At 44.4% G+C, this 14,942-nt stretch overlaps 1 protein-coding gene across 1 annotated transcript in view; it reads right to left on the bottom strand.

Moving 5' to 3' along the window:
* The window catches only part of LOC103590937, a 24,438-nt gene extending 11,058 nt beyond the window's left edge, over positions 1 to 13,380 (bottom strand). The window contains 2 exon segments of the mRNA XM_008573284.1: positions 12,315 to 12,507; positions 13,198 to 13,380. Of these exon segments, the coding sequence (XP_008571506.1) occupies positions 12,315 to 12,507; positions 13,198 to 13,380 (376 nt within the window).
* Between the last annotated feature and the right edge of the window lie 1,562 nt (positions 13,381 to 14,942).

The raw sequence follows: 14,942 nt of genomic DNA, 5'->3' as shown, positions 1-14,942 counted from the left end.
TCTGCCACGGCTCATCACAGAAGCTGATTTAACTCCTCAAGAGAAAGCCATTCTTTCACCAGCCCTGGGACTTTTCTGAATCATATTTTTGCCTGTTAGGAGCACTGTCTCTATACTGAAATAATGTTTATCAGTGCTTAATTGATTTAATCGGCACCTGCCTTGCAGGTGTACTGTTGGGCTTAATGAATTCATTACTGTTGGTGAGGCTCTTTGAGATTCAGAGGGGATTTGCTGCAGAGGGGAGAGGTCTGGTGACGAGACAGGGGCACTGTGGTTAGCATCTGCCACTGTAGTGCACACAGCACTTTGAGAGGAGTCACATAAAGCCCTGTCCCTCCCTGGGAAGGGCAGTCACCTTGAGGAGAAGCAGGGCAGTTTTTAGTAACACAGAGTTAGTTCTACCGTTATGGCTGCTCCTATTAAAAATTACAAGGTAGCAAAGTTTGCGTGCGGAGGCACCACTTTCCTCTTTTATTTGCACGTTTGTCCTTGGATTCGTTCATTCTCTCCTGCCCTCTCACACCCTTCCTTTCTCTCCATGCCTTGTCCTCTTTCTCCCTCCTTCTCTTACATGGGAAACATTCCTTGCTTGCATTGCACCCTGCTGTCAGGACAGCACAGGATCAACTGACTGACATCAAGGAATAAGTGACGAATAAGGTTAACGTCCCTCAATAGCATGTGTATTGTAAGAGGAAAATCTTAAAGAAGAAAAAAAAAGTTACAATGATGGACATTCATACACCAGCACAGAGGTGAGGGAGAAAATGAGGGAAGGGAGCCTTTTCATTGTTCCTGAAATCACAATACTAGTTAATATCCTTTTTCCTTTCCTTTAAGGTTAACAGAACCTCCTATTTCTTGGATCACATGTCATAGGTATCAATTTCATTCCACATATTTAGGTTTGTCAGAAATATAATTCTTGTTTTCCTTTTTTCTTTTTAAGCTACCATTCCTCTACAGTTGTAAAAATTTGATTTCAATTAAATTGCTCCCTCCATCCCCTTTCCCTAGGGTTGCACTAACATTTTGGAGGCTTAGGCAGTACCAGGTATTGAAAGGAGACATCTGGTCCTCAGGATCACTCGTCATCCATGCTGGCCTCCCCTGAGGTGTCCACCTTGCCATCTGGTCTTCAGTTATTTGTTCACCAGGTGGCTGGTGAGTCATCTCTTGTTCCTGACCACAGGCTCTTCACATCCAGCTCTCTCTCTCTCCTCTACTTCCAGGAACCTCTTGGGTACAAAGGTGTTATCTATTTCTGCTACACAATTCTGGACCTCAGAAATCTCCAAGAGCCTGTCCAAAGCCTTCCGCATTTCTCTCCCATTCATGTGACTCATACCAGTGCCCCACATCATGTTGGTGCATGAGAATACCATGATTTTGTGGGATCATGTGGCTTGTCTGGGCTGTAGCTGGGAACCTGCATGCGGGTCCCTTCCTTCTGCATGCAGAACCAACCAAGGAGGGCATCTGCTCTTCCTCCCCACTCCTGCACCAGGCTGAGCCCCTAACGGGGAGCTCAGGAATGTTCCTCAGGGACTCGCCAGCCTCTAAGATCTTAGGGGCTTTCTTCCACCTCCCTTCCTCCCCACGGCCAATCAGTCACTCCTCTTCTCTCTAATTTCTGTTGTCATCCTTTTCTTGAGGCCAAAAATGCAAAATGAATAGAGAGAAGCTCCAGGGGATGCACACACAAAAATGTGAACAAGGATTGATTTTATTTGAAAATACCCAGCAAACTGTAGAACACTGCACTAGCCATTGTGAGGTATATAGATTATAGTAAAGCATAGGTCTTCCCTGCAAGAAACTTGTACACGTAAGTGTAATGCTAAATACCAACCCAGAAGTCCTATGAATTCACAAGGAGAAAAGTCAGTTTAGAATTAACCCCCCCCCCCCCTTTTCCATTTTTTTTTTTTTTTTTCCTTTCAAGGAATTAGGACTCTTTAGTTGCCAGTGGGAATTTCTTAGAGTTAGAAGCTGAATAGAATACTGGCTAGAGTCTATATCAACAAATATTACTATAGCTCAAATCTGTGATTAAACTAGAAATATCAAAGCTTTACCATGGAATTTACTTACTTTGAGCAATACTGGATACAAATGAATTCTAAGACAACTAAAGAATTTGAACACCCTCTTTAGAATTGTAATGTCATTTGCCTTTTTATGATCTATGAGCCTTTATTTCTAATATAAAAAATTTAGAGAAGCAGCCACACAATTTGGGGACAGGTTTGGAAGGAGATGGTTGTATTAGTCAGGGTATAAGCTAGGCCAGCTGCTGCAACAGCTACCTTGGAGTCTCAGGGCCTTAGCACTATGATGGTTATTTTTCACTCACTTTACAGTTCTCTGTTCCTCACAGTCATCTGGGGACCTGGCCTCTGCCTTTCAGGCGTGGCTTCCAAGTTTGGGTGTTGACATTGAACCTGCTAATGGGAAAAAGAGTGTGCAGGATCACACGGGAGGTCTTATGGCCTAGCTTAGGAGTAATACACATCATTTCACTGGCCAGAACTCAGTCACATGGCCCATCTAATCGAAGGAGGCTGGGAAATGTCACCAGCTGTGGGTCCGGGAGACGAAGGCAACAGGTTTGGTGAGCACATGGCAGCATCTCTGCCATATTTGTGAGCAAAATTTTCTAACTGCATGAGGCCCCCAGAAATTAAAGCTTTGTTAGCAAAGAACCAGAACTGTTTTGTATTACAAAGAGAGCTGGCATGCTAGAGAGACATACTTCCCTCTGGCCCCCTCACTTCCTCCCCTTCCTCATCTCAGTGTGCCCTCCTTGGGGGATGGATGGGCAAGGCTAGAGCCTGCATCTGCATGCTCAGGGGCAGCCTTACAGGTTTCTCCAGAAAGCAGAGGCAACAGCAGTCAGAACCGGGCATCTCCCCTAGGTGCTCTCCAGGGCCCGGCCTGGGCTCAGAAAGCACAGCACGTGAATAATCATCGCTAATGAATGTCAGCCTCATCAGTGGGTGTTGGCAGGTGCTCAGAACAGCACTGGAGAGAAAGCCGGGTGTCTCTGCTGGGCATGCATGGTGGGGAAGGAGGTTAAACCTACTGTGTGTGTGGATGGAGTGCTGTCTCCGCCAGGAGGGCTCTGATGGAAAGTATTTGGTCTCTCTTGTACTGTTCAAGCCAAGCACTTGCCCTGTAAAGTGCTCACTTCGTTGATTGAAAGGGAACACATTCTGAGGCAGAAAATGTCAACAGTGCTAGTGGGAATTTTACTTTTGCTGTTTAACGTCCAAGTGGTTTTAAGGAAATGGATTAACCTGGTCATTTCAGTTAAAATATTTTTCACTTCCTGTCTCCCAGTACATCGTGTATATGTGAAAGGCAGCCTACTTCTGGAATGAGCCACCACCTCAGGACAGAAGGCTGGCACCTCCTCCAGGCGGTGACTTTTGTATCCGTGGGTTAAGCTTGGGCAGCTGGTGGTTTAGGAAGCCACCTTACATCACACATGCCTCAGGAACCTGGGGCCTGAGGAAGGGACATTTGCCACAATGAACCAAGCTTATAAAAAAGCAGCAGGGGTATTCAGGTCAGGGTCCAGAAAGAAAAGCAGTGGTTACCCAAGGGTGGAAATGGCAGAGGGAGGATGTGACAGAGGACTAACCAGGATTTTCATATGGGGCCAGTTGGAGTTCTAGGGCAGCAGGATGAATACATCTGGTGCAGAATGAACAGTGGACAGAACTCGGTTGTTCTTTCATTTTTACTTCTAGTGAGTTCTAAAACAGTAAGGTGTTGAATTTTCCTTCCTAGGGCCTTTCAGCTAAAAAATAATCCATTTTCACTTCATCTCTTTGGAGTCGAGGGAACAGAGTATATGAAATTTGAAAGTCTCTTCTCTCTGACAGTTTTATACTCATAGGCCTTACAAATATTAAATCCAGCAGACTCTTTACTGCTACAAATAATTCGCCAGAGAGGCTCAGTCTCTTAATTGTCATTTTCACCTCAGCAATGGCAATTGTGCTGGCTACTGGCTCCAGAGAGACTCACACTGAGGTGTCTCTGTCACCAACACTATTTCTGTTGCAGTGAGGTCAGGGTCCTGAAGACTTTCTTTTGGGAGGATCGTTTCCTAATCCTGCTGAGCTTAGAAAATCAAGTGAGAGCCTGGGTCTCAGTTGTGAAGTTATGGTTGGAACTCTGTATACTCAAAGTATACATTTTCCCATGCACTGTCTCTTTGCCATGGAATTACAACATCACTTTTTCTGAGGATTTATATTTCTAAAAAAAGAAGCCTACTTGCCAAAAGCACATGGAACATGCTTTTAATTTCTCAAGCAATGGTTTTAATCAGCCCCATGCACTGTCTCTTTGCCATGGAATTACAACATCACTTTTTCTGAGGATTTATATTTCTATAAAAAGAAGCCTACTTGCCAAAAGCACATGGAACATGCTTTTAATTTCTCAAGCAATGGTTTTAATCAGCCTTTTTTTTTTTTTTCAGATTACAAAACCGTGAGACAAGGTCTTTGCATCTCCTGACCACGGAAGATCAAAGGGGGCTTTGTTATTTCACTTTTTAAAATTCTTTCATGCCCTCAATGATAATTTATTTTTAAAGACCTACCATGGACCAAGGGATAAATTATACAGAAAAGGAGAGCCTGGTTACCAAAAAGTACTGAGGATATTGTGCTTTGAGTTTCTTGCCTTCAAAGAAGAATTGGAGAAATTGAAGAAATGATCAGGAATTATGGGCTTGATTTTTGGCATGGACACTGAACCACTGAGACTGTCTAGAGTTAGTTGGCTATCTGAGGTTTTCATTCTCCCATTCATACATAAAATCCTTAGGTAAAATGCCCTAAAAATAAGACAGATAGTATTTCTAGTCCTGAAGTCACTCTGAGCAGTATCTCCAGAATGGATGTTGTCTTCAATGATAATCAGGTGATTTGCTAAGATTAGAAAGGAAAGTAAATCAGCTTATGTCATTCACAAGAGACCAACGTGAATATCAAGAATGCTATCAAGGTAGGTGTTCCTATCCACGTATAATGTTGGAAGCCAGTAACGAAAGTAGATTGTAGATGCAGTCACCCAGCTGAATATATAAATGTGTCCTTATTTGACTGTGCAATCACACAGCCAAATATATTCAAGGGTGGTTTCCTTTATAAGAAAAAAAGTAAATGAAATGCTCGATGATGACATTAGCTAAATTTTAAGTCTGAAAAGTTAATTGCACCCAAGTGAGAAAATATGAAATTAAAGTTCTCACTTCAACAATTGAGCCTAGTAACAAGAAGAGATTTTGCCATATATGTTGGAATTACATGTGATGTGGGTCCTGAAACATAGATTGGGGAACTGAACTGCCTGCACTCCTATCACTGCCCCTCTCCTAGAGCTTGAAGAAAGCTTTCTTTCATTTTTTTTTGTCTTTTTCCATGTCCGGCAACGGATCGCAACCCTCAGCGTCGCCCCCGTACCGGACCGGGACCAGCAACGGGACCGCAACCCTCGGCGCTGCCCCCGCGCCTCGCCCAGCCAGTGAGCGGGAACCGGTCTGCATGTGGGATCCGAACCCTCAGCGGGAGCGCAACCGCGCCTCCCAAACGGCGCACTAGCGCAGTGCGCCACCGGGCCGGCCCAGAAAGCTTTCTTTCAGAGGTCATGCAAAGATCCTCTGTCTTGAGAGTTACACCCAGCAGTGCATCTTGGATGACATCAGTTGAAGGGTTGACAGAAAGAAATTACTATTTACCAAGTGTTCTACTACTGGCTTGACACTTGTATGAATTGTATCTAAAAATAATTCTGTCTCTCTTTGTCCCCTAGCCCTGGTCCACCAAGACAACCCCATCAGTTTAGGTAAAGCCAGTGTGAACGTGTGGAAGTGAACCTCAGGCCCTGTGGCCCTGCTGCCAACCTTGCTCAATTATTGGAGCCTGTGAGTGACTAGAGAAGCCCCTGACCTTGGTGACACTCAGCACTTTTCAGTGCCTGTGATTGGGATCCTGATCTGTTTCTTTCCTTTACAGCCTTCTGGAGCCTTGGGAATGTCTGATGTAGCTTCTCCACACCCAAATCAGCCTAGGAGAGCCCAGGTTCCTCTCGTCTTTCTACAGGAACGTCTACTGGGATTCTCAGTTCACCTGGAGCCATGGTACCCACACCAGGAACTCCCACTGTCTTTGTGAAGTACCTACAAAAATCCAGAAAAAGCATACTAGAGCTCAGTCTAGTGAAACAGGGTTTGGGGACTGTTCATGTAGAGTTTCTCTGATGTGTCTTAATCACTTCCCACTCCTCTGTGGCACACCTTAGGGGTGCAGCTGATAAATAGAACACGTATTGCTTGTGCCAGCTCCATTGCCTGCATGTTCATTCGATCATTTATTCAACAAAGTCTACTAGGGTGCTGGGCTAGCCTCTTTGGGACATTAAGAGATGATTAAGACATGATCTGTACCTTAAAGGCACTCACTGTGTAGTTTGAGAGATGACACATATGCCAATATCTGTAACATCAGCTAGAATGTGAAGAGTGCTATGGGAGAAACCCAAGCACTATGGGTTTCAGATTTGAGGGGAGGCTTCAGGGAGAGAGTGACATTTGAGCTGGGCCTTAAAAGAGAAGACTATGGCACCCAGGCATGGATAACTACAGATGCTGCTGATGGGATGACAGCAGATCAAGAGAAAAAACAGGGATTTCTTTTTCTTTTTTCTTTTCTTTTTTGCATGGGGGAGTGGGTGGGTGGGGTCACAGGTAGGAGGTGGGGGAGGGATATAGACATCAGGCTACTGGTTCCGGGCATGGTGATTATGAATTTTCAGTTGGACATTCTGGTGGAGCTTTCCATCAGGCAAAAAGAGCAGAGTCTTGAGAAGGTTTAAACTTGGGATCATACATCTGCACAAAGAGGTCTGTTGAGATATTGGATGTTGCCTAGGAACTGAAGCTAAGCACTGTGGTGAAACATGAACACTCTAAGCAACAGGTATTAACATCTTTCCTACTTGCAGACAGGCCACATACTAACACACAGGAAGAAACTCTGCATTTTCTCTGCAGAGCTGTGGGAAAGCTCAGAAACATGGAGAGATGCTCTGCTAGATTAGAGCAGTAAGACTGGTCTTTGGTAAATGGATAATTTTGGGGGCATATTGGTGTAGTGTTTCCCATGATTAAAAATTGGTTGGTTTGTCCCTTTAAATTAAAAAAAAAGAATGCTGCATTTTCTTCCTCATCCAGAACTATTTTGAGGTTGGCATGACAAGTACCCCTTTTCTCCTCTTGCTATCTGGTGGCCCTCATCTTCTCAGGATGATGTAGACACGTGTTCAAGCCTGCTATGATTTGTCCACTGCTGTGCTATTCTAAGCATTATTGATCACACAATCCATTAGGGCACCATTTGCCATAAATAATTCATCTCTTCAGGCATGAGCTTGTCTCTTCCACAGATGCCATCAGCAAGAATCCCCTTCAGGAGGTTTGAGCTGGAGGAAAAACAACTGCATTGCAGATGTAGTTTAAACACACAAGGCCCAGGGAGAAATAAAATAATGACTGAGCAAACCCTGTGCCTGGAGACTGCACTCTACTGGGGATGCTCTGTCAAAGAGAGAGCAGGTCTGAGGGTTTTCAGATCAGCATTGCTCTCACAGAAAGCATGCTGTCCTGACAAATAGGTGTAAGCCTAGTCTTCCTAGCTGAGGGAGTTTGTTTAGGCAATATATCAATATTTGTAGAACATACTAGAGCAGTTCTAAATGTTATAATTGCTGGGTGCTTGAGGGACAGAGGGTGGGAGAGGAGCAGGTAGCATAAGAAATAGTAGACATGGTCTTATATCTGTATAGACTTTAAAATTCTATTGGCCAAATAGGAAAGCACATGTAGTTAAGACTACAAGACCTCTGGCAAAAAACTCAAAAGAGTACAAGAACACTAGATTCTAGCTCAGATTGCTTCTACAACTTGCTGAAAGGCTGCATCACAATAACAGTGCTCAGATTTCAGGCTTTAAGCAGTTTTGGAAAGGAGGAAGAGTCAAACAGACAGAGAGGTGAGTGGGGGAAATGCTGTCACAGGGGAGGAGGATTCATATGCAAAAGTCTGCAACTGGGAGCTCACGAATCACAGATGCCAGCAAAGAGATTTCGGCTGGGCAGAGTCCATGATGTAAATCCAGAGACTAACAAATCAGGATGACAAGAGGGCTGCTTGATTATAGCATTCCCATACAACACTAGAGCCAGACGGGTTTTTTTGTAGGGTAGAGAAGATCTGGGGAAAAGTCACCTTTTCTCCCTTTCAAGTCCTTCTTTATTGAGCTTTGCAGGACTTCCCTGCTACTGTAGGCCTTGCAGATAAAAAATAGTCTTTAAGCTCGCTTAAAGGCTAGAGCCAGACGGGTTTTTTTGTAGGGTAGAGAAGATCTGGGGAAAAGTCACCTTTTCTCCCTTTCAAGTCCTTCTTTATTGAGCTTCGCAGGACTTCCCTGCTACTGTAGGCCTTGCAGATAAAAAATAGTCTTTAAGCTCGCTTAAAGCATGTTTATATGCTAACCCACTGAATAAGTCAGGAACGAGACAAGAAAACAGAGCCCACATCAGGTAGCTCAATAAAGGGAATGAATAGGGGAACCAGCTACGAATAGGTTGGGAGTGTTGAGGAGCCAACAGGAGATGAAGAGGCAGAGATTAGCAAGAGCTAGAGCTAGGAGTATGAAGGAGATGAGCCTGGACCACCCCAAGGACCCTGGAGCCATGGTGGGACCACAGAGGAGATATGGTCACTGACAGACATCACCTGAAGCAAGGAGAGAGGGGTGGAAATTCCCAACTTCTTCCCTTTCCCTACCCTCTCACCTCTGCTAGGACTTCCTAACCTGATGGGAAGCCAGTTGTTAAGGAGCCCTAAAAAGTGTAGCATGTAGGTATGAGCCGGGGAAGGGTGAAAAATGATTGACATTTCCCAGTGCAGTATTTGCAGATGACTTGCACAGAAAAGCAATGCTTGACTCTAGCAGATGGATTTATGATGGCAGAACTAAGCATAGAGTGAGGCAATATTTGGGGCAAGATTTTCTGAGTGACTGCTATGGTCTGAATGTTTGTGTCCCCCCACCAAATTCTTATGTTGAAACCTAATTCACAATATGGTGGTATTAAGAAGTGGCCTTAGGAAGTAATCCTAACCTCATGAGTGGGATTAGTGCCCAGGTAAAAGAGGCCCAAGGGAGCTGGTTCATTCCTTCCACTGAATGGAGAACACAGTAAGAAGGCGTTATCTATGAAGCAAAGAGTGAGTCCTCAGCAGACACTGAATCTGCTGGCACCTTGACCTTGGACTTCCCAGCTTCCAGAACTGTGAGCAATGAACTTATGTTGCTTATTAATTACCCAGTCTGAGGTATTTTGTTATAGCAGCCCAAATGGACTAAGATAGTGACTCTGCAACTAACCCTACCCGTTCCACCACTTGTCTTCTGGCAGAGCATACCGCACTGAAATCAGAATGGTTGTGTAGGTGAGGAGTTGCCTAGCTCTCCCTTGAGGAGTCTGAGATTCCTCCTATCATGATTGCCTAAGGTTAGCTCTGGTGGAGAATTGGCCATTTCCCGTCACGATCCAGAAATGAGAGACCTGCAGGCTCAGTGCAAGTTGAGCAGGAGCTAGTCAAAGTCTATGGTCTCTGCTTCTCTGACTCAATTCTGGAGACAAAGTCTTGTGGTTCAGAAGTGCCAGTAGACTTCCTTTCCTCAGCAAAGTCCTCTGCTGTTGTTTCTGGGACGCTCTTGTTCCTCAGAGATCTTACACACCCCAGAGGAGCATTCTTGACCTATCTAAGTCTCTTAGGTCTGATCTGAGAAACAGATTCAACTATCCACAAGTTAAATCAAGGGGATGCTGCCAAAGCATTCCAAGGCCTGGATACTGGTTTTCCCACCGTAATCCTGCCCCCAAGGAGATGCTACTTGGTAACCTTTAGGGGTTTTATGGATATCTTTACATCAGATAGTTCAAAATTATTTCAAATGATGGTCATGGTGAGGGATGATAAGAGGAGAGAGAGATTCTGTTTTGTTTTATCTCAAGAAGTTAATGTTGATATATATATATCACATTGATTTAATATAGTTCATGTAACATGAATTGATCAACCACAGAACAGATGGCTTTATGGAGACATGATTCCTACCTTTATGCCAGTTTAGTCAGGGCCAAAAAGAGGATGTCAGGTATTTGTTGGTGGCAGTGGCTGCTATAAGTCCCCGGCTGTCCAGGCAAAGCATTGCTTTCAGAGAATGGGATATGATTGCGTTGTTCGTCTGTTTGGGGCTACTGCTGCAATTCACTGATTCTTAAACAGAGCTTGATAAAATAGGCTCATTGTTAAGCCAGGCTGCTAATTGTGCTGGTAATTAAAAATTGGCAGTGCTGAGTTTGGCCCACATTCCCTACCATGAAACCTTCCAAATGAGCATTTGCCTTTCACAATGAGCAAAACACCTGCTCTGTTTCCCCAGCTCATTTTCTAGGACCTTTGGATGCCACTTAGCTGATGCTTTCATACAGCCTGGGAGGATTTCTAGTATTTCATTCAGAAAGATGAAAGCATGTGCACTGGAGAAAGCAGGGCTATATATAGCCAGGGCCGGCCGGAGGGCAACCTCCAAGAATGATCCGAGGAGCCAAGGGCACAACTGTGCGCATGGCCTCATATCACCCTCACGTCAGGTTTCTTTGATGACTCCACACTCGGTTCAGATTATCTGGCTCTGGGAGTCTGAGTGTTGATTCCTGGAGGTTGAGAACCACGTGGCAGACTGCAGCTTGCAGCCTTGTCTGTGCATGCACGCTCGTGCACGCACATCCACTCAGGGCTGACGCGTCATCCTCCTAAATTTATCCAGTTGCTGTTTCAGTGGCTCTGAGCAGTGTCTGGAGAAAAACAAAGCTGCCTCCTCCTGCTATGCAAGCTGTCTGAGCTCCAGAGATAGGCTCTACTGTCTCATTGTGTGTGTGTGTGTGTGCGTGTGTGTGTGTGTGTGCGTGTGTGTGTGTGTGTGCGTGTGTGTGTGTGTGTGCGTGTGTGTGTGTGTGTGCGTGTGTGTGTGTGTGTGCGTGTGTGTGTGTGTGTGCGTGTGTGTGTGTGTGTGCGTGTGTGTGTGTGTGTGCGTGTGTGTGTGTGTGTGCGTGTGTGTGTGTGTGTGTGTGTGTGTGTGTGCGTGTGTGTGTGTATGAGTAGGGTGGGGGACAGGCAGAGTGCCTGGGTCACTGCTGAGACACCCTCTCCCTATGCCAGCCAGTCTGGAGCTTACACTTCAGGAGCGGGCAGCTTTGGTATTCTGGACATGGCCTGCTGTCCTTGCTCACTCCCAGTTAGGTCTGATTGGGAGGGACATGATGTAAGTAGAATAAACATTTGCATGGGGAAGAGGGGCTGGCCAGGCTCTGGAGCAGGACAAAATGGCACCAATAACTACAGTAAGGAACAAGTATGTGGAAAGATATCATTGAATGTAAGAGCTGAAAGGGATTGTTGATGTGCTCTTCCCAAGACTGCTGTTTACAGGTGAGGCCAAACTGGTGACAAGTCATCCAGCACCAGTGCTGATCCTGAAGCCCTGCACTTCTGAATCCCAGCACAGTGACTTCCATGACCCGGGGCCCAGGAGCTGGAACCCCACTTCACCAGCAGGCCATTCTCCAGTAAACATCCTTCAGAATGGAAGACCCAAAGGCAGTGTGCTAAAGATCACTTACAAGTCTCTGCCCACTGATAGGTGACAGGAAGTGTGTTGGGGAAGAGTGACTGGAAAGGTGATTGCACCCTAGGTCTCTGGCTTCTGCTGGGGGTCCCTTCTAACATGTCCTTGTCACCACTCTGTCCCTGAGCCATTGCCATGTCCTACTGTGCACTCTGGCCGCCTCCTGGCACATTCTTTTACAATCACCATGTAACACTTTGTGGACAAGCACAGATTCCATAGGATGACGCATTCTAGAAAGATCTAAGTAGATATATCCAAATATATCTGGGCTTCTTTGCCATTCCTTAAAGCCTGTCACCCCATGATAATGTATGCAAGAGAAAAATAAATGCCATTCTGAATCTTAAAGAATGATAAAGATCTTTATGACAGCTCTCCATGAGCAGGGGTAAGAGACAGTCACTCAGAAGTGCCGATCACAAACTTGCTACAATTCCACTTCTCCATTCCTCTCTTCCACAAACCCCATGGCTCATGGCAGCTACTCAGATTTCTCTTCTGTCTTCCAATATTTCCAGCCCAGGCTACCTCTTCTGTCACTCCCTTCTTTCCTCTCTCGATATCCTTCTTGAATTCTACATGTTTTCTTTGCTTCCTTAGGTGGCTCTGAGCTCTTTCCTATGTAGATCAAGTTACATCTTTTCACTTTCTCCCAATTTTCTTTTGACCAGCACACCAAAGGCGCCCAAAGGCACTGGCACTGAGCAACTGAGACAACATTCTTAGAAGGGGAAGGGAGTGATTGTAAATTCTTAAATACTAATTTCTTGGTTTTTTGCTGCATGAAAAATCAAACTGGATTGATCTGAAGGTCGTAAATTCTTAAATACTAATTTCTTGGTTTTTTGCTGCATGAAAAATCAAACTGGATTGATCTTCAACTAGTTGCACTTGGTTGGGTTGCTACATTATTGAATTTTTGCAGTGCTGGAAGTAATAGAGTATTAATTAAAGACTCCTTAAATCTGATGCTTCCTTATTTCAAATAGGCTGCTGCTGCCTCTCACACGTGGGCAATAGCCAGCTCTTCCCCTTGAGAGCAACATCCTTAGGATGCCATGGGGGTGCATTCCCAGCTTCCTAACTGTTGCCAGCTGGATTCATTTCTCCTTTTTCACAAGGTTATGGTCAAATCTTAAATAAATTCCAAAGAATTTATCTCAGGAACTTTCACTCCATGAGCAATGTATCGGTGTTCCTGTTCTACTTGAGTAAGAACTCATTGCCAAAGCAGCAACCAGCATGCTCAGAGCGTTCAACACAATTTCTGGCATTGAACGGAATCTTTCTTCTCTCTCCTAGGTTCCTTCCTTGGACCATATGATAGGAACTTTCACCCTTTAGAAAGCATTGGGAAAAGAAGCGTCAGCCTCCCTGTTTATTCTTCCCTAAAGGACTAGTGGTGACTTACCTGCTTGGTGAAGTGGGAAGAACTGGGCATGAAAAACTCCGTCCTGTCTTCCCCTTCAGCTTTTTGGATCTCCCTGCCTGAGGATGGGTGTGTGTTGATCACCTCCTGCCCATGGGGGGCAATCATGATGGGGTCTGGACCCAAGCCTGCTTCTAGGGCTAGGTCTAAAAACTGAGCTCTCATTTGTTCCAGTGCAGGGACCAGTAGATGCAGATGGCACAGCTGTTTTGCTGTGTGTGTATATGCTCTGCAGAGCAACCCTCCCTTGGATGAGGTGTACCAAGTTTTAGACTCAGGGAAAAGCATTAGGGAGTCTGACTGTGGTCACAATGAAATCCTACTTCGATTCAGCTTTATCCTTAATAAAACAGATTTTTTTAAAACCTTCATTTGTCTGATTCCTCCAGTTATTTCTCAGTAGCTCTTTAGAAACCATAATACAGTCACCCACATAATGACATCTCAGTCATCAACGGACCACATATATGATGGTGGTGGGAGCAACAGACTAGATGTGTAGTAGGCTATACCTTCTGGGTTTGTGTAAGTACACTATGATGTTTACACAACCACAAAATTGCCTAACAATGCATTTTTCAGAACGTATCCCTGTCCTTAAGCAACATATGACTGTATCTGCATTCTGTTCAATCAAACTAATATTCAACTACCACTTCTCTAAATACCCCTAGGGAGGGAGCACATTAACTCATAACCCCTGTAATGAGCAAATCTACGTCATGCAATTAACATTTCCCAATCATCCACCATGAGTGAGTCTAAAGCCAAGAAAAATGGTAGGGTCTTTCTACATAAGTCATCTTAAAATACCAAGGTGAAGATGGAGATCCCAGGCCCCACCATCTAATAGACTTTCCTTTTCTTCCCGGCGATCATGGACAGGTGTTGGTAGGCAGTGCAGTGGCATATTTAAGGGGGTGGCTTAGGGTCAGACTCCTTGAGCTCATTCTTTCTCCACCCCAATCATAAGACATTGGGCTGGTTACTTAAACTCTTTCTTCCACAAATTTCTTTCCTGGGAAATTGGGACAATACCTCTCAGGATCATTGTGGGAAATAAAATGAGAAAATTGTGTAGTGATCTTTGAACAATGCCTGGCAGGTAGTAAGCCCTTCATAAATGTTAGTGATTATTAGTAGTAGTGAGAAAATATTTTTCTGCCACCAAAAAGTTTCCCTTGAGGATGCATTTTTAGAATGTGTCAATGGGAAAATGTGCTGTACTTTTAAAATAATTTTTCTGGCAAACATTTTGAGAGGAACACTTTATGTGAGAAACAATATATAGCTTTCTAGCAAATATGAATTGGGATTTACTTGTTAAAAAATAGAAATACCGTTTCTATTGCTTTCCTCACCCACACTGCCTCAGGAACATTTCTTAGTTGCTTTTACCCAAAGACACATGTCAGACCTCAGATCTAGTGACAACTGTCTCCTGAAAGTCTTGACGTGGGCCCCTAAGTGGGGGCATTTCTAATTTTGAAATGAGCTATGCGGTTCAAAAACTCCATGCTTTCTAACAAGTAGATGATTGATAAGACCTTTCTTGTTCACTGATCAAGCTTGTTATAAAAGAAAAACAGGAACTAAAAATACTCTGTGTTTGAGCTAGGGGCACTGAAAGTAAAAGGAGACCCAGATAGACATATGTGATCACATAATTATATATTTAATTGGTAGATTGTAGTAAAATTATCCTCAAATCTAGGGATTTTTGTTGT

Source organism: Galeopterus variegatus, unplaced genomic scaffold (assembly GCF_000696425.1).
Source record: "Galeopterus variegatus unplaced genomic scaffold, G_variegatus-3.0.2 Scaffold897, whole genome shotgun sequence".
Classification (NCBI taxonomy): Eukaryota; Metazoa; Chordata; class Mammalia; order Dermoptera; family Cynocephalidae; genus Galeopterus; species Galeopterus variegatus.
The sequence above is the reverse complement of the archived record's forward strand: the minus strand, read 5'-3'. Positions and strand labels throughout refer to the sequence as shown.